General features: G+C 46.3%; 1 protein-coding gene across 1 annotated transcript in view; it reads left to right on the top strand.

The window, feature by feature from the left end:
- MRPS6 (mitochondrial ribosomal protein S6) overlaps nt 1–5,130 on the top strand; it is a 66,009-nt gene extending 60,879 nt beyond the window's left edge. Inside the window, exon 3 of the mRNA XM_044250979.1 lies at nt 4,858–5,130. Within this exon, the coding sequence (XP_044106914.1) occupies nt 4,858–5,047 (190 nt within the window). The 3' untranslated portion in view covers nt 5,048–5,130. The remainder of the gene's footprint in view (nt 1–4,857) is intronic.
- Nucleotides 5,131–18,525: the final 13,395 nt, after the last annotated feature.

Raw genomic sequence — 18,525 nt, 5'->3', positions numbered from 1 at the left:
GAAACAAGTCCTTTATTGGACATGTGATTTGCAAATCCCAGTCTGTGGCTTGTCTTTTTATTATCTTAATAGTATCTTTCAGAGAACACTATTTAGTTTTGGTGAAGTCTAGTTTATTGAATTTTTGTTTATGGACTTTGCTTTTAGTGCTGGCTAAAGTTTCTTTGCTTAACTGAAGGTCATAAAAGTTTTCTCCTGTGTTTTTTTCTAGTTTTACAGCTTTATATTTTATATTTAGATCCGTGTTAAAGTTTGAGTCAATTTTTGTATATGATACACGTATGGATCAAAGTTCATTTTTTTTGCATACAGATAAGGAATTGTTCAGCACCATTTGTTGAAAAGACTGTCCTCTTTCTCTTTGAGTTGCCTTAACGCCTTTGTCAAAAATCAGTTGTGCATGTATGTATTTTGTGCATATATGTATGGATCTATCTCTGGACTCTGTTCTATTGAGCTGTTTGTGTATCTTTATACAAATACCATACTGCCTTGATTACCATAACTTTCCTTATAAAGTCTTAAAATCAGGTGGTGTTAATCCTTCAACTTTATTCTTGATATCAGAGTTGTTTTGGTTGTTGTAGGTCCTTTGAATTTCCCTGTGTAGCTTAGAATCAGTTCATCAATTTCTAACAAAAATGTCTTAGGGTTTTGATTGGGATCCCTGGGAATTTATAGATCAGTTTTGGAGAACTGGCATCTAGATAAATTTGAATCTTCCTACCCATGAACAAGGTGTATCTCCATTTATGTCATTTTTCTTTAATTTCTTTTAGTAATGTTTTATGGTTTTTAGTGTACAGGTCTTGCACACCTTTTGTCAGATTTATCCTTAAGTATTTCATATTTAATTTCAAGTTGTGATTATTTGTTGCTAATATATAGGAAATGCAGTTGATTTGTATAGACTGCAACCTTGCTAAACTCACATATTATTTCTAGGATCTTTTGTGTAAATTTCTTAGGCTCTTCTATATACACAATCATTTCATCTGTAAATACAGATAATTTTAGCTACTTCCTTATCAATCTGGATGCCTTTACTTTTTACTTGCCTTATTGCACTGGCAAAAACCTCCAGTAAAATGTGGACTAGAAATGGTGAGAGTAGACACCCTTGTTTATTCTCCGTCTTAGAAAAGCATTAGGACTTTGACCAGTTGGTATGATGTTAGTTACGTGTTTTGCAAAGATATCCTTTGTAACAAAAGGTTGAAGAAGTTCCCCTGTATCCCTACTTTGCTGAGAGTTTATCAGGAATTGGATATGGAATTTTGTCAAAGCTTTTTTGTTTTTTTGCTTCTATTGGAATGATCACATGTTACAGTTTTTCTTTTCTTTTTATTATGTTCTGTTAGCCAGCATATAGTACGTCATTAGTTTCTGATGTAATGTTCAATGATTCATTAGTTGTGTATAACACCCAGTGCTCATCATAATATGTGCCCTCCTTAATACCCATATTAAGGTTTTTCTTTTTTAGTTTGTTAATATGGTGATTGACATGGATTGATTTCAGGTGTTAAACCAGTCTTGTTTTCTATGATAAACTCTGCTTGACCATGATGTATTATTCTTTGCATATATTTCAGTAGTCCGTTTGCTAAATTTCTTTTTTCCATTTATGTTTGTGAGAGCTATTGATCAGATCTTTTCTTTTCTTGTAATGTCTTTGTCTGATTTTGGCATCAGGGTAATGGCTGGCCTCATAGAACAAATTGGGAAGTGTTGTCCTGTTTTTTGGACCAGTTTGTATCAAAATTGGTGTGTTTTTCCTCAAATGTTTGGCAGAATTCACTGGTGAAGCCACTTAGGGCTTTGGTTTTCTTTGTGGAAAGTTTTTTGTTGTTGTTGTTGTTTTGTTGTTTTTTCTTTTAAAGATTTTATTTATTTATTTGACAGAGAGCACAAGTAGAGCAGCAGGCAAAGAGAGGGGGGGAAGCAGGCTCCCTGCTGAGCAGAGAGCCCGATGATGCCATGATGCTGTGGGACTCGATCCCAGGACCCTGGGATCATGACCGGAGCCAAAGGCAGAGACTTAACCCACTGAGCCACCCAGGCGCCTCTGTGGAAAGGTTTTTAACTACACATTTGATTTCTTTAATAGATACAGGGCTATTCAAGTTACCTACTTTTTGGAAGAAGTTTTGGTAGTTTACATTTTTCAAGGAATTTAAGTTGTCAAATTTACTGCAAAATTTGTTTATAATAGTCTTTTCCATTCTTTTATTATCTGTAAATTTGTATCCATTTCACCTCTGTCTTTCCTGAATATTAGTAATTTGTCTCTTACCCTTTTCTACTGATCGGTCTGACTAGAAGTGGATCAGTTTTACTGGTTTTAGTGAACTAGTGTTTGGTTTCATTGATGGTCTCTATTGTTTTTCTCTTTTCTGCTTCAGAGATTTCTGCTCTGATCTTTATTCTTTTTTTTTTTTCCTTTTCTTTTCTTCCCCCCCCTGGTCTTATTTGGGTTTGTAATTTGTTCTTTTTTTTTTTTTTAAGATTTTATTTATTTATGTGACAGAGACAGCAAGAAAGGGAACACGGGTGGGGGAGTGGGAGAGGGAGAATCCGGCTTCCCACTGAGCAGGGAGCCTGATGCAGGGCTCTGGGCTCAGATCCCAGGACCTTGGGATCATGACCTCAGCTGAAGGCAGAGGCTTAAGGACTGAGCCCCCAGGGGCTCTGTGCTTTCTTGTAGTTTCTTAAGGTGGAAGTTTTGAGGCTTTTCCTTTCTTACATAGGTGTTTAGTGCTATAAATTTCCTGCTTTAGTGGCATTCCCCAAACTTTGATTTGTTGTTTTCGTTTTCATTCAGTTGACATTCCCTTTTGATTTTTTCCTTTGACCCGTAGGCTATTTAGATTTATGTGTAGTTTCCGAGTATTTGGGGATTTCCCCAAGTTTCTTCTGTGAGATTCGAATCCCTTTTGATTTATTGAGACTCATTTTGTGGCCCAGATTATGGTTGACTTTGGTAACTGTTCTGTTTGCCACAGTGAACAGTGCGCCTCCTGCTCTCTTTGTTTGGAGGGTTTTATAAACGTCAGATCCCGCTGGTTGATGGTGTTGCCCACTCTTTGGATATCCTGGCTGATTTTCGGTATACTGCTTTTATCGGTTACTGAGAAATATTAAGTCTCCAACCATAATTATGGACTTGTTTATTTCTCTTTTCAGTTCTGTTTGTTTTTACTTCCTGTATGATGAAGCTCTGTTGTCCGCTACTTGCGCGTTTAGGGTTGTTTTGTCTTGGTGAGCTGATCATTAAATATTATCTGTTTTTATTCCTGGTAATTTTCTTTGATCTGCAGTCTGCATTGGTATTACTGTAGCCACTCAAGCTTTCTTTAGATTAGTGTTTTTGCACGGTGTATGGTTTTCTGTCCTTTCCGTTGTAATAATTGTTTACTTGAATAACTTTCCTACTAGGCTCAGCTAAGGGTGAATGTTCACCTGGGAAGTGGTTTTATATGTTTTGAACTCTCTTTGTTACGGAATTATACAAAATGTCATCCCTTTGCTCCTAACTCCCTCGTCGAATCTGTCCATTTTCACTTTGGTCTCTTCTGCTTTCTGTGAGAATCCCACCTTCCGTGCTAACACTCCCCCTGTCGGGGTTTACTGGGGACCTGGGGTGTGTTAGCCTCTGTTCAGGGTGCAGGGATGGAGCAGCAGAGTCCGTCCTAGGGCAGTTACGTGTTAGTGGATGAGACAGCCAGTGAACAGCTGTGTCCTGCAGCGTGGTGCTGAGCGCCGTGGGACGCAGCGAGGCACTGAGTGGGGCGGAGGGAGTAAGGCGGCTGGACGGGCAGGCAAGGGGGGCTGCTTCAGGAGATGTGATCAGAGAGGACCTCTCTGACAAAGGGCCGTTCAGACACAGACATGATGGAAGTGAGGCCTGAGCTCTGTGGAACTCGGGCGAAGAACATTTCCGGCAGAAGGAACAGTGAGTGCAAAGACCTAGGAAGGGAACATTCTTGGGGAGGAGCGTGCGGCTAGAACAAAGTACGGGATGTCAGAGGTCACCGCAGCCAGCTGGAACGTTGCAGAATTCTGAACTACAGCACCGAAAACTGCCCTTTCGCAGCCCTGTGGTTCAAACCGAACAGTGCAAGGGAGGCTTTGACTTTAGAATTGAGAGGCGGGCGTGGGCAGGGAGGAGGGCTGTTTCTTCCTTTGTAACACCATCCAGCCGAGCCGATGAAGTTGTCCATGTGGTGAGAACAGTGGGCTGGATGAGACGGCCTTCTAGATCAGTCTGCTGCGTGCGAGTGGAGGAATGCTCGGTTCTTCGCCTTACCGAGGATTCCCGTGACTTCGCTTCTGTTGTCAGCTCTCGAATGTGCAGGACAGTCTTAGACCAATCCCAGGCCTTTCAGAACCTTTTCCCTTGTTTTGAAATGTGGCTATTGGTAGGTCCTGTGCCTCTCAGGTACACTAAGTTACTTGCAAAATCCTTTAGGAAATGAGAAGACTAACCTAATGTTTTCTCAAAAATGGTTTGAGAAATTCAGCCTGGTTGGCTAGAACACTCTTGTTCCTTAGACACATAACCTTACTGTCCCTTCTGTTCTCCGCACTCTAATGTCACATGCTTCCAGGTACCGTAGAGTTCGTTTGGATTCAGATTCTCCCAAGATTGGAAGGGGACCGGCCATAAGGAAGAGGGAAGCTGGGCAAGCACTTCCGGTCAGCCGGTCAGCTGGTCGTTTCTGTTTTGACGGGGGCATGCACGTGTTTTCACGGAGCTGATTTTATCCGGCGAGCAGTAGAGGACAAGCATTGACCCGGCAGCGGGGGTGTTGCACTGCGGCGCGCAGGAACTCACAGACCTCTATTTTGTTGCAGGTATTTCTTGGTGGACTTTTATGCACCAGCCACAGCTGTCCAGAGCATAATGGAACATTTGTCCCGAGACATTGATGTGATTAGACCGAATGTTGTAAAACACCCTCTGACCCAGGAAGTGAAAGAGTGTGAGGGGATTGTCCCTGTCCCACTCGAAGAAAAACTGTATTCCACAAAGAAGAGGAAGTGAGAAGATTTACCACATTTTAGCTTTGTATTTAATTCTCTCACTTTTGAGTGCCATGGATTAAAAATTTACAAACTTGATGCTTCTCTGAGTGTTATGGGTGCCAGTTGATTTTTCCAAGGAATTTCTAGCTCTCGAATGCCCTTGCAGTGTGAACTTGGGGGAGAGGCTTGCTTAGAGCCACTTTGTCATCTGAGGTGCAGGACACTATTCTTGATTTACTTTCGTAAGTGTAATTGCTTTATCGAGGAGGGCTTTGCCCTCTAACAATGCTGCCACCATTTTGCAGAGCAAAGCTTATAAAAACGGCCTCAGATCGCAAGCTAGTCCGTTCAGACTGTATAACCATACAGAAAAAAATTTAAGACCTCTGCATTTTATGAGTTACTTTTGACCAGAATAATAAACATAATTTCAAAAAAACCTCAGGGAGGTTCTTTGTGTCTTCACCTACCCCAGCAGCAAACTGCTCGTGGTCCTGCAGCTCGTGTCCACCCCCCAAGCTAACCGTGGGCGCCCAGCCCAGGGGGTTGGGGGCAGGGACATGTCTCTCTCCCAACTATGAGGCCTTTTGTAAGAGCAGTAGCTTTCTCTTGCATCTCACAGTTAACTTGTCACCGGGTGGATGGCGGTCCCTGTAGAGGGACACAGATGTTCCGTGGCCAGAGCGCTGGAGCCACTTCCTCTCATTCTCCTGCCCTAGCACCTGCCTCCTCCCCTGTCCCTCTGCCCCAGTGGGCTTCTTTGAGAAAGTAGCCACCTTGGATTCCTGCTCTTACTCCCCCCACCCCCCCGCCCCTGCCCTGACGGGTTGGAAGCCAGTTCCTTTCGAGTCTGCTGGTGCCAGAGCCTGTGGCCAGAGGCAGCCTGAGCTCTTAAATAGGGAAACTTACAAGAAGGTACGTCTCCTTTTTTGTTTTTTTTTATTAGATACTTATAGACGTACTTTTTAAAAACATGTCCTGGAAGTAAAAAGACAAGTTTTGTTTTGAGGGGTTTTTTGTTGTTGTTTTGGCAGGGGGAGAGGTTGGTTTGGGGATGTTGTTATACTTTGGAGACTAAGAACCAACTAGTCTTTGCTTGAAATGGGTGTAATTAAGGTTACCATATTTAGCAAATAGAAATGCAGGGTGCCCAGTTAAATTGGAATTTCAGATCAACAACGAGGCATTTTTTTTTCCCATAAGTATGCTCCAAATATTGCATGGAACATAGAGCAAAAAACGATGTGTTTATTTGAAATTCAAATGGACCGTATTTTCTGGTAACCGTAATACCTAAGCCAGAGACAGGGTGTGCTCTGCTCCCCAAAGCTGCAGGGAAGGGAAGCCAGCATCCATCCGCCTGCATCCTGACTTTTCAGGGGACTGCATCGCCCTGAGGCGGGTTTGAAGAGCTTGGAGGGTTAATAGAAGAGACTGCGGCTGGCGAGCTCTTCCCTCGGCCTGCCCGAGAACTGATCGAGAAACTGACTGAAATTTCATTCCTGGTCAGTTCCAGATAATCTGTTCTGTGAGCCTTGATTTACACAGCAGTCTTAGAATCCGTAAGTGCTACCGGCCTTTTAAAAAATTCTCCTTTAAAAGATGTCCACCTGTAGGCTCTGCCCCAGGCTGAGGACCCAGCTTCTCTGGCAGCCAGATGGCTTCTGAGGCATGTAAGGAGGAGGCTCTCTCCTGGCACGGTCAATGGCATCCCCTCTTCGGGCTCCTCTGAGCTGGTGAAATGGAAGAAGTTGACAAGCCTTTCCGCCTTCCATTAGAGGTGCTGCGCCCAGGGTGTCCCTCGGCAGCCAGTGACAGAGCACTACACACATGGTTGGGGCGGCTGCCGACCGTTAAGCAGAACCTCCAGTTATGGTAACTCACACAGTTAGGTCATGTTAGAGCAGGGAGGGGCCCAGAGATCTGGTTTGGTCTCTGCCTCTTTTAAACCACGACAAGACTGAGACACAGATGTGCGAGACAAGGGCCCCAAGCACCGGGAGGAGCCCGGCTCCTGCCTAACCCCGGGCTTCCTCCCTCTGTCGAGCTGCCCATCTCTGCCTTGTCACGCTCCTGAATTCTTTTTTGTTTGTTTTTAATTGACATATAACTGACCTGTAATGCAACATTAGTTTCCGGCATACCGCAGAGCGCTCTGATATTTTTGTACATTACAAATGTACAGAATGATCACTCTGATCGGTCTAGTTACCCGCTGTGACCATCCTCGGTTCTGGCAGCGTTAGTGAGTGACTCTCTTCCCTCCGCAGCACCGTGACATCCCCGTGACTGACTGAGTGCAGACCCGGGGTTGTACTTCTTCATCTCCTTCATTGCCCGTCCCGTGCCCATCCTCCTCCTCCTGTCTGACAACCACCACTTTGGTCTCTGTGTTTATGAGTCTGTTTTGTTTTGCTTTCTAGATTACACAGAGATGGGACATCGCACGGTAATTGTCTTCCTCTGTCTGAGTTGCTTCACTTTGCCCCATACCCCCGGGGCCATCCGCGTCGGTGCAGATGGCCCGATTGCATTCTTTTTCTTTTCTTTTTTTTTTTTTTCCAGTTTATTTATTTTCAGAAAAACATTATGCATTCTTTTTCTTAAGAGCCCAGAGAGCACAGGGGTTCAACTTCCTCCAGAGGCAAAATACTATAAAATAAACTCTCTTTGAAGAGCAGTCGTTCGGTAAAGAGGGTCATTAAAAACTGTAGGCTGGAAATAAAAGGGATGAAGTGGAGGTTATCTGGGAAAATAGGCTATTTCCGGCTTCATTAGGAATTTCCTGAAAGTGTGGGCTTGAGGCCAGGGCCTGGGAGAGTGTGAACTTGTCCCTGCCGGGTCCAGTGCACTTGGACTCAGGCGCTACCTGAGGTACGTTGCCCATCTCCTTAAGGCTGCGTGCGTGCTGTCTGCGTGCCGTGTCCTGTGTCGCACACGTTTCCAGGACCTTCTCTAGCCCTTTCAGGTACCTTGTGAGGAAACACTGTGTCATCCCTGGTGTTCAGATGAGGAAACAGAGTGATTTGGCCTTGGCCCCGCAACTGCCAAATAAGAGCTGGGATCCTGAAGTGGGGACCCTGGTCTTTTCCCTACAGTAACGGTGAGCTTGTCCTTCTCCTCTCAGGCTACACAAGGCCCCTGGATGTCCGGGGCTAGTTCTTACCTCTCAGCTAGGAGCAGTTGTCCTCATGGCCCGAGTGTGGTGCTGGCATGTTCTCTTCCTGCACTTGCTAGTCCCTGGGAAGTCGACGGACGTTCTTGAGCATTCCAGGTCATGCTGGTGTTCAGCATCCCGTGGCACAGTTTAGGGGGAGCTAGGAAGGAGGCTGGCTAAGTAGGGCAGTCTTGCAATGTGCCGCTTGCCTGCCTTGGCAGCTACAAAGCGAAGCCACGGTCCCTCCCTCTGAGCTGCTGATTCACAGCTGGATCCTCAGCCACTTAGTTGCGCCCCTTGCACAACAGCTGGTCTTGGAGCAGGCCAGGTGTGGAGGTCTTTTTCAGGCTGCGTATTTGCTGTCAGAGGCCAGAGTGTCGGCTCCTCCGGCTGCCGGTGGCCTGCGGCACCGTTCTGCTGGTCTGCGCCTGCAGCGGGCGTCTTGGGACAAGGTGCTGGGAGCAGAGCGGGCCACGAGGGCAGCCCCTGCCTCATGGGCTAGTAGGGGAGAAGGCAGGAAAGTGTGTGTGGTGCCCAGGGAGGGGAGTCCTGCAGAGGAAGTGCCGGTGAGCTGAAGCCTGGAGGGTGAGCCCGCCCTGTGCCCGCGAGGACCCTGAGAGCCAGAGCTGGAGAGAGGGGTGGGGCCCTGACGAAGAATCCAGGCAGAACTGGGAGACAAGACCCCCCCAGGGCTAAAGCCGGAGAGTCGGAGTCTGCCCAAGTGCACTGAGCCATAGCAGCCCAGGAGGCCAGGTGCCAAGGGTGAAGGAAGGATTCCAGAGCATTCCCTTTGGGCTCCTTTCCTCGAAAAGACACTTCTTCCTCGGATTTGTTACCTTGACTACTTGTGGCTCACTGTGGACAGGAGCGAGCTTCTGGAAGTGCTTTGTTGCTCCCATGGGGTTGGCTCAAGAGGGGAGGTGGAGAGTGCGATGGAAGTTGTGGACCCGAGAAGCCAGTCGCAGGTGTGTCTCGGAGGCTGCTTCCTGGAGACGCTAAGTCATGGAAGCATTCAGCAGGCGTCTGAATGGGAGACGTCTACGTCCCGTACCAGGGAATGTCAATAAGGAAAGGCCTGGGAGACCCAGGTGAGCCTCTAAGGTTCCTTGCTGAAAGACCACATGTGTGTCGATGGAGGTGAAACTCTTGATCGAGGAAGGATTGAAAGCATGAGCCGGCCTCCCCTCCTTCTGGTCGAGTCCAGGAAGGTCATTGTCTGCCCCAACACCGCTGGCGGATACTTTCAGCAAGAGCTCGATGTGAACAGTATTCCTTTACTTTCCTTACAACGCCGTGAGTATTATACCCATTCTGCAGATGGGGCACCTGCGGCTTAGAGAAAATAAGTGGCTTGTCCAAGGCTGCAAAGGGAGGAGCTGGATTGGCGATTTGAAAGCCCATTTGGGCTCAGCATCCTTCCTTGGGTGGGCGCCTCGTAGGCCGTTCTCCCAGGAGCTGCTTCCAAGGAAGGTCCTGCCTGGGCCCTTCCTACCGCGCACCTGGACCAAGGACCCGGGCTTTATCATGGAAGGAGGGGAGAGCGCGTATCTGGGACTTCTTGGGAGTGTTTTTAATCTGAGGTCTTCAAAGAGAAGTCATGAGAATGACAGAATAAAAATGTTCGAGTACCCTGGAGACCAGGCCTCTTTCCGCAGGTATTTTCCTCTGCCCTGTGATTTCCCGCAGAGCTTTTTTTTTCCCTCCATACTCCGGGGGTATGTTTATAAAGCGCACACATGGCAAGTGGTGCCCTGGGGCAGGATGCAAAGATGAATGGGCAGTGACCCTGACCTTGGGGCCCTCATAGAGAGGGGAGGTGGAAATACTCCGCTATCTGAAAACAGGCTATGATAAAAATAATAATTAGGATTCAAACTAAGTGTTGTGGAAACAGAACTGGATTCATTAGCACTTGGAACAGGGTGGGGGGAGTTTTCCAGCAGAGATGGTGTTTGAACAGGCATGGGAACGTGTGTGGGAGCGTGGGTGGCAGGCGATGAGAGGCGGCAAAGCCACACGGTGGGTTTTTGGAGCACCTGGCATCCTGATTGACCAACTCTCTACCCTGCCTGCGTATTTGTCAGAAAGAAAGGATGATACAAATTCACCGTGGAGAAGGACGGGATGGGGGGGGGTGTTGAATGCAGTTTCCAGATGCCCACCAACTGACGGACAGTGGGCTGCCCAGACAGTGTGCGTGCCCAGTGACCCCTGGCTGAACAGGGTGTGCTCGGAAATGCTGCGTGTGGGAGCATCTTGAAAGTAGAACTCACGTTCCTTTTTGTGGTCTGGGCTGTGATCACTTCTCGTTGGGAGGGCTCGGGGGTTGATGCACCTGAGGTTGACCTGGAGTGCCCTGTCTTCTGTTCCTGGGAGCAGGTCAGGATGGTGTCGGTGGTGGGAAGTTCGCAGAGCAATTTGTGGGATCCTTGGTCACCTAGAAAAGAAGGTGGTGTGACGAGCATAGAACTCTCGGTCAGAGACCTGCTCAGTGGCCCTGCCTTGCCATCCTCCAGCCACAGGGTCTTGCTTGTTTCTTCCTCAGGCTTGGGCATCAGTCTTCAAATGGAAAATGTGGCCAGTGAACCAGCGGGATTTAAAGAGCCTTCCAAGCCTACAAGGCCCTAGATCAGGTCCCACTGCCTGGTTTACTGACGGGTTATTCCATCAGTGATTTGGGAACCCGGCAGGGAGACAGGGAAGGGTTAAAATTCTTTCTCAGAGGCTTATTCTTTGCACACTTCTTTTAGTCTAGCTGTTGTTTCCATGGCCTGCCAGTGGGTTCTGTGGGGCTGTTACTCTAAACAGAACAGGTGCCGTACCTGATCATGAGAAAACAGCAAAGGGACCCCGGAGGCCAGAGCAAGCATTTGTTGGGCTCGAATTGCCAACATACTTTTTACTCTGGAAACCCAGTGTTAAGGCACATGGAGTTAAAACCAAATACAGGCCCAAGGCACTCTGTGATTCCACAGGAGGAAGACACAGTGTGGTGGCCAAGAATTCCCCGGATAGTGGGTAAGTCTTGTTTTTGGAGGGGTGCACCACGATCCCCAAAAGTCAACCCCGTGACAGCAGCAGTTCCTAAATAACATTGCACCTTCCCAGATCCCCCAAGCCCAGCGGGGCAATCAGCAAAAGATGCCTGAAACCAGACCGTGTCTCCACAGTGCTGGGGACTTCAGGGTTATTGCTGGTGGCATCTGGTGCTGCAAATTGGCGTCTGCGTGTTCTATCGGCACCCCTTACCCCCAGAACAAGCTGAGCTGTGCCTCCTCTGGGGAAGGAAATCGGATGAAGATTTGCCTGAGATGATTCCATTGTGACTAGAAAAGATAAGGATGCATTGTTGAGCGGACAATGTCAGAAGCACGGAATATGCAAAATGGACTGGATCTCTCCATTCCCAGTAAGTGGGAGTCCATTGTTTCCATAAAGCTCCTATTGAGCTAAATGACTTGAATGTAACCTTCTTTGTCCAAAGGAATCCCAAAATGTAAGTACCTCTTTATGGAGTATTAGATACTGCTGGTTTTTTTGGTTTTGTTTAGTTTTGTTTTGTTTTAAAGATTTTATTTATTTGAGAGAGAGCACACAGGCGCAAGGGGAGGAGGCAGAGGGAGAGGGAGAAGCAGGCTCCCCCCAGAACAGGGAGCCCAACTTGGGGCTCCATCCCAGGACCCCAAGCTCATGACCTGAGCTGAAGGCAGACACTTAACGGACTGAGCCCCCCAGACACCCTGCTCTTCTTTTGTTACATGTCTGGCTCTGCTGCCTGTCAGTTCCTAGTATTCAAAGATTCTGTATTTCTAAATTGCCTACTTGCAAAAACTCATTTGTAAGCCCCCCGAATCAATATGGTATTTTCACAGTCATTCCTGGGTAGGGAGGCAAACATGTGAGCCTCCGTGGAGTCCTTTCCCAACTGGGGTTGTATAAGGTGACGTCTGCCTTGTTGTTTCAGCTCTCCTACCAAGAACAAGTATTTTTTGTTTGTTTGTTTGTTTGTTTTGCCATCTATTGTCATGTGTGCCATCATATTGTCTAGTGTCATGTTGTTTGCCTCTGTGTGCTCTTCGTTGGTGGTCCCGGTGTTTAAAATGGCCCAAGCATAGCACTGAAGGGCTGTCTGGTGTTCCTAAGCACGAGAAGGCTGTGCTGTGCCTTAAGGAGAAAATATGAGTGTTAGCTTAGCTTCGTTGAGGCACGAGTTACAGTGCTGTCAGCCTTGTTCGATGTTAACGAATCAATATAAACTAAACAAGGTGTCTTTAAAAAGAAACATGCATGAAGCATGCATCAACTGCGTGTTGATGGGGCGTCCTAGAGGTGATCAGAGGCTTGCAGGAACCCAGCCCTGCGTTTCTCCTAGGAGCAGTGGGTCCGTATTCTCTAGAGTGTTTGCAGCCCTACCTTTATAGGACACAGTCTCTCCAGTAACGAGACCCTGGGGTTCATCCTTTGTTTTTCTGCTGAGGACTCCTTTGGCATATTTCTATAATTCTCTTTTATCTGCAATAAAGCACTTTTGTTCCCAGCATCATTCTTGACTTTGCTTGCCTGGCTGTCTTCCACCATCCTGCCTCCCCTTCTCGTCCGCCATATTTTCATTCTCCACAGTCCCGTCCATTAGAGAGCTTTCTGTCTACACGAACCCTTCTTTTAGAAAGTACCTCAGCAGAGGGGTTTGGTGATGTGGCCAGAAAGAGCCAAGACTGTAAGAAGACAAGAGCCTGGACACAACACTCCATTTACATCCCAGCTTTAGGAGCGAGCAGATTCCTATGGGGTTTAGATAAGGCCATGGAAAGGGGTAATTCGGGAAGTAGTCTAGCAGTCCCCCACCGCCACCCCTGGCACGGCTCCATGATAGCTTAGTGATTTTCACAGCACTCTCCAAATCCAATACATTTTAATTACCTTTAAAACAAGAGCAAATGTTTGGTCACGAGGCAAAATCGCAAGAAATTTTTAAAGGTACTGATTTGATAGTTAATAGTTATAACTAGTGCTTTGAAGGCTTATTTTTCTTCCATATACCTCTTACCAGATCAAAATATAATAATATGGCATAAGATATTTAATGTGGTTCAGGCAAATATTAAGGAACTTAATCCCTCATCCCTCCTAATCAAAATGAAACGGTTTTGGGTTCAGTCTCTGTTCTGGGCGAATGTGATGCCCTAACAGTGATTGTGCTCACCTGACAGCACTCTTCATACTCTGCTTGCTTTCTTAAAACATGCATAGAAATTTTCTCCTTTAAAAAAATATTTAAACATACATAAAAGTACAGAAGATACTAGAACAGATGTGAGGAACTTACCACTTAACTTGAACTGATACTGTATTTTTGCTCTATTTCAGATCTCTTAAAGAAATAAAATGTTAGATAGGGTTGAAATCCTTTCATGTATCTTTTCTTCCAAGAGGTGACCATCATTCTGAAGTCAGTGTGCATCATTTGTCTCATTTATATGTACGTCCCACTACATGTATATGGAGTTAACAATTTATAATACCGCTTCGTGGACTTCAACGAACTAAATGGATTCATGGTATGGAAGCTGCAGCTCTTCAGCACCATTTTTATTTCCATTAAACACTATCGTTTTGAGATCTGGATGTAGTTCGTGGATCCCCTTGTCCCATAAGATGCCGCATGTGACTCCATCACTCTGGCCACTGGCAGATTACTCCTGGGGTATATGGGTATTTCACGAAACATTGAATTGCTGACTCATTGGGTATTTTCATTTTCACTTTTATTGGTTACTGTGAGATTTCTCTCAAAGTCATCATACCTACTTACATACCCAATGGCAAGATTTGAGGTTTCCTGTTTCAAACACCTCCCAGTATGAGGTATTGTGTTAAAAAAATTAAAAAAAAACAAACTTTGCCAGTCTAATGAGTGTCAAGAGTTACCTCTTATTTAAACTTGTATTTTCTCTATTATTAATAGGCGTGAGCTTATCTTTTTTAAAAAGATTTTATTTGTGTGAGAGAGAGACAGGACATGAACTGGGAGGAGGGGGAGAGGGAGAGGGAGAAGCAGATGCCCCGCTGAGCAGGAAACCTGATACAGGACTCGACCCCAGGACCCTGGGTTAACCTGAGCTGAAGGCAGATGCCCAACCGACTGAGCCACCCAGGGCCCCCAGGCGTGAGTTTATTTTTGTGGTGATGGTCATTTGGGCTTTTTTCCCCATTAATTGTCTCTATATATACTTTGCTAATTTCCTTCCTGGATTGTCATCTTTTTCTAACCTGAGAAAACAGGAAGGCAATGCTTTCTATACAAGCGTGGTTCATGAAGGTCTAAGACCACCACTCTGGTCTCACCCTGCCACTGGCAGGAGTGGAGAGGGGGGCCCAGATTCTGTGTGCTTCTGGAGATATCCCCTCTCATTTTTGCCTTCCCCCACTTGACGTTCGCTACACATGCACACCTGTCACACACACAGAATCAGGCTCTGCTATTTCCCTCGAGAACTTCGGGACTAATACAGTGAGGCCCTTCATTCTCATTGTGAGAGTCACCACAAGAAGGCTGGGATTTCTGGGTCATTCCTCACCCTCAGCAACCCAATCTCCATTTTGCTCAGTCTATTCCATTTTTTGACTGTGCAACTGGGATCACCCTTGGAATTGCAGGATTGTATGGTAGATCTATTTTTATTTTTTTGAGCAACCTCCATGTTGTTTTCCTTCGTGGTTGGACCAATTCCCATGAACAGTGTATAAAGATTTTCTTTTCGCCATTTCCTTGCTGGCTCCTGTTGTCTCTTCTTGGTGATAGCCGCTCTAACAGGTGTGAGATGATATCCCATTGTGGTTTTGATTGGCAGTTCCCCGCTGATGAGCGAAGTTGAGCATCTTTGCATGTACCTGTTGGCCATTTTCATGTCCTTGTTGGAGAAAAGTCTACTTAGTTCTTTTGCCCATTTTTAAATCAAATCACTTGTTTTGTTGAGTTGACTGAGCTCTTTATAGATACTGGATATGAACCCCTTATCTAGTATATGGTTTTGCAAAAATTTTGTCCCTTTCTATAGGTTGTCTTTTTTAATTGTTTCTTTTCCTGTGCAGAAGCTTTTGAATGTGATGTTCCATTTGTTGACCTTTTTCCTTTTGTTGTTTGTGCTTTTGGTATCATGCCCCCAAAATTGATTGCCATGACCAAGAGCGATGTTAATTCCCTATATTTTTTCAAGGAGTTTTATCATATCAGGTCTTATGTTTAAGTCTTTATTGCATTTCAAGTTAATTTTGTGAACCATGTGAAGTAGGGAACCATTTTCATTGTTCTGGCCTGTGTTTCACCAGAAGAACAAGTTTCTATTGACTGGTCTCTTCAAGAGACCACACGTGGGCCTTTGGTGCTTGTGGGCACAGCAAGACTTCTCTGGTCTGTTGACTCCCATCTTTCCCAGGTAGATATTTCCTTCCTTCCTTTCTCCTCAGTCTTCTAGTACTTCTTTGCCCCCATTTCACTCTCAGCTGATATATGATCTTGCTCCCTTTTTTACCAAAAAAAATGAAGGCAATCAGAAAAAAGTTCCCCAAATGCTCAGACTGTACCTTCTGTTCTCCTTCATGTAACTGCATCCCACCTTCCCTCCTGGATGCACTGCCCATGATGCTGGAGGGGTCAGGTCTCCCCTAGGCCTGGGCACCTGTCCCCTCACACCTGCTGGGGGCATCACTCCAGCAAATCTACCCCCTTCCTCCTGCCTCACCAATCTTCCCCTGTCTTCTAGGCATTCCCATCAGCCAAAACATAGGCTATGATTTCTTGCAGAGAAAAACCTTTCAGGAATTATCTGTGGTCATCGTTTCCTCTCCTCTGAGTCTCTTTCATGAACGTAGTGGTGAAAAAACGAAAGAACCCTTTGTACTGAGGTGCATTCCCCACACCCCTCCTTGGGCTTGCTCATATCTCAGGTCAAGGTCTCCAAGCCCAATGCCCACTTGGCGCTCACTTCACTCTCCTACTGGCCCAGCCACGGTTGCTAGAAATGGCATTTCACTCGGTTTTTAGGGCATTATGGCTCTGCTCGTCCCACCAGTGTCCTCCGTGGGCTTCTGGGATGGTTCCTTCTCATTTCCCAGACTCTTAGTGTTGGGGTGCTCCAGGCCCCACCTTCTCTGTGTCTCCTGTCACATCCCCTGTTCTGGTTTTGCGTATATATGTATACCCCTAGCTTGTGTCTGCCACATGGATCTCTGTCCTGGGCACCACGCTGGTATTTCCAGTGGCCTACATCCCATCTTTGGAAGCTGACAGGCACCTCAGGCTTCACGCATCAACACTGAGCTCCTGCTTTGCTCCCCACCCCCCCAGGCCTAATCTTTTGAGTCTCTCACCTTCCACTGCCTCAAGCCCCAGATCCTAGAATCACCCTGGACTCCTCGCTACCCTTCACATCCCAGTCCTGTCCCCTCAGCAGGTCCCATTTTCTGAGCTTCGGAACATACCTGATATCTATCAGATTCTCATCTCCTGCGCTGTTTACCACTGGGGCCCAAACCACAACATCTCCTAGAGCACAACAAGAATCTCCTGGGTGAGTTTCCTGGGGCTTTCCTAACAAAGTATGATGGATGAGGACATTTCAAACAACAAATTTACTCTCTTCCAGTTTTGGAGGCCAGAAGTATGAAATCAAGGTGTCCACAGGCCTGCATTCCTTCCCAAGGCTCTTGAGTGGGATCCTTCCTTGTTCCTCCAGCTTCAAGTGGCTTCTGACATTTCCTTTGCTTGTGGACATGTTGTTCCGGTCACTGCATCTGTCTTCACATGGCTTCTGCCTGTGTCTCTCTGTCTTCTCTCCTCTTCTTGGCCTTACAGATTTTGATCTCGAGTCCACCATATGTCCAGGATGATTTACCTCCACATCCCTAGCTGCTTCAATCTACAAAGACTCTATTTCCGATTAAGGTCACATTCTGAGATTCTGCGGGGGATGTGATTTTGGGGGACACTGTTCAACCCACCCATCTCTCCTCACGGGGCTCCCTGATTTGGTCCTGGCACCCTCTGGTGTGACTTCAACCCAGCAGCTTAAGCACAGCAGTTATCTGTGTATACCTTGTGAAGGCTTCTGTTTCACTCAGAGTGAAGGCCAAGGCCCTAATGGCCCGGGCAACCTAAGTCTATCTGGTCCTCTCACCACCCCCCAATCTTCTCTCCCACCCTAGCGCCTCCCCACCTCTGGCTCTCACCCCTTGGGTTCTGGCAGTGCCATCTTCCTGAACACTTCCTGGAATCTTCGCGTTGGCCAGACACACACAGAGCAATTTATTATCTACCAGGCCCGCACCCCTGCTTTGCCCCTTGCTTCCCGGGCCGGATTGTTCCCCACTGCACTTATTCTGCCTGGAATGGTGCCTGACCCATTGCAGCAGGTTGGATGGGATGAATGAAGAGGAATCCATCAAGCTGAAGCGGTATATCTCGAATTAGAGCTGCCCTGGGCAGTGAAACCTCTCCTTCCAAGAGAGCCCGTTCCAACAGCCCTTCAAGACATCCCAGGTGGAGAATGGATGGGTGAAAAACTGGATAAAGACAAGTAAGGAAAAGGACAGCAAAACACCTGCAGGTGTAAAACATGAATTACCAAGGCCAAGTTGACTATAAGTAGCAAAAGTCATAAAAAAATGCATGCGTGTCCTGTGATTCAAGTTCTACTTCCGGGTCTTCACCTTGAGTCATGGTGATGTGCAGAGCTCTGCATACGGTACTGGGTTGTTCACCAGATTGTTCTTTATTAAAACCAAAACGTTGAAAACCACCTAAAAGTTCTATAATAGGAGATCACTGAAATAAATTGTGAATGGATTTACTATGCCTCCTGTAAAAATCCATGTGGAAGAGTGTGAGAAAATATTTATGACCTATCCATGGGAGTAAAATGAAATTTAAACAATGCCTGATGGCATTTTAGATAATAAACTTAATATGAAAATAAAACAGAACATGCATCAAAAAAGAGAACTAGCTTTATAAAACGGTAAAAAAAAATCAGATGGGTCTGATTAGTAGTATCAGTGGGAGTTGATAAAATACATCAGAAAATCAGCGATTGGATGTTAGCATAATCTTGAAACAGAAATATCATTAGGTAGGCACCAGTTGGGAAGAAAACCACCTAACCTAAGGGTCATTGCCAGGGACTGGGTTAGACACTAAGCAAACTCACTTAGCATCACAAGCCCTGCTTTAGTTGCACTGGTGTGCCTGTGATTATGCTAGGGCCCTGATGGAGGCAGCCTGGTAAGGCCGTTTTAGGGGCCCCAGGACACCCTGGAGAAGGTCCCTGGTGGAAACCTGGGTA

The sequence above is a fragment of the Neovison vison genome, chromosome 6 (genome assembly GCF_020171115.1).
Source record: "Neovison vison isolate M4711 chromosome 6, ASM_NN_V1, whole genome shotgun sequence".
NCBI classification, from domain to species: Eukaryota; Metazoa; Chordata; class Mammalia; order Carnivora; family Mustelidae; genus Neogale; species Neogale vison.
The sequence above is the reverse complement of the archived record's forward strand: the minus strand, read 5'-3'. Positions and strand labels throughout refer to the sequence as shown.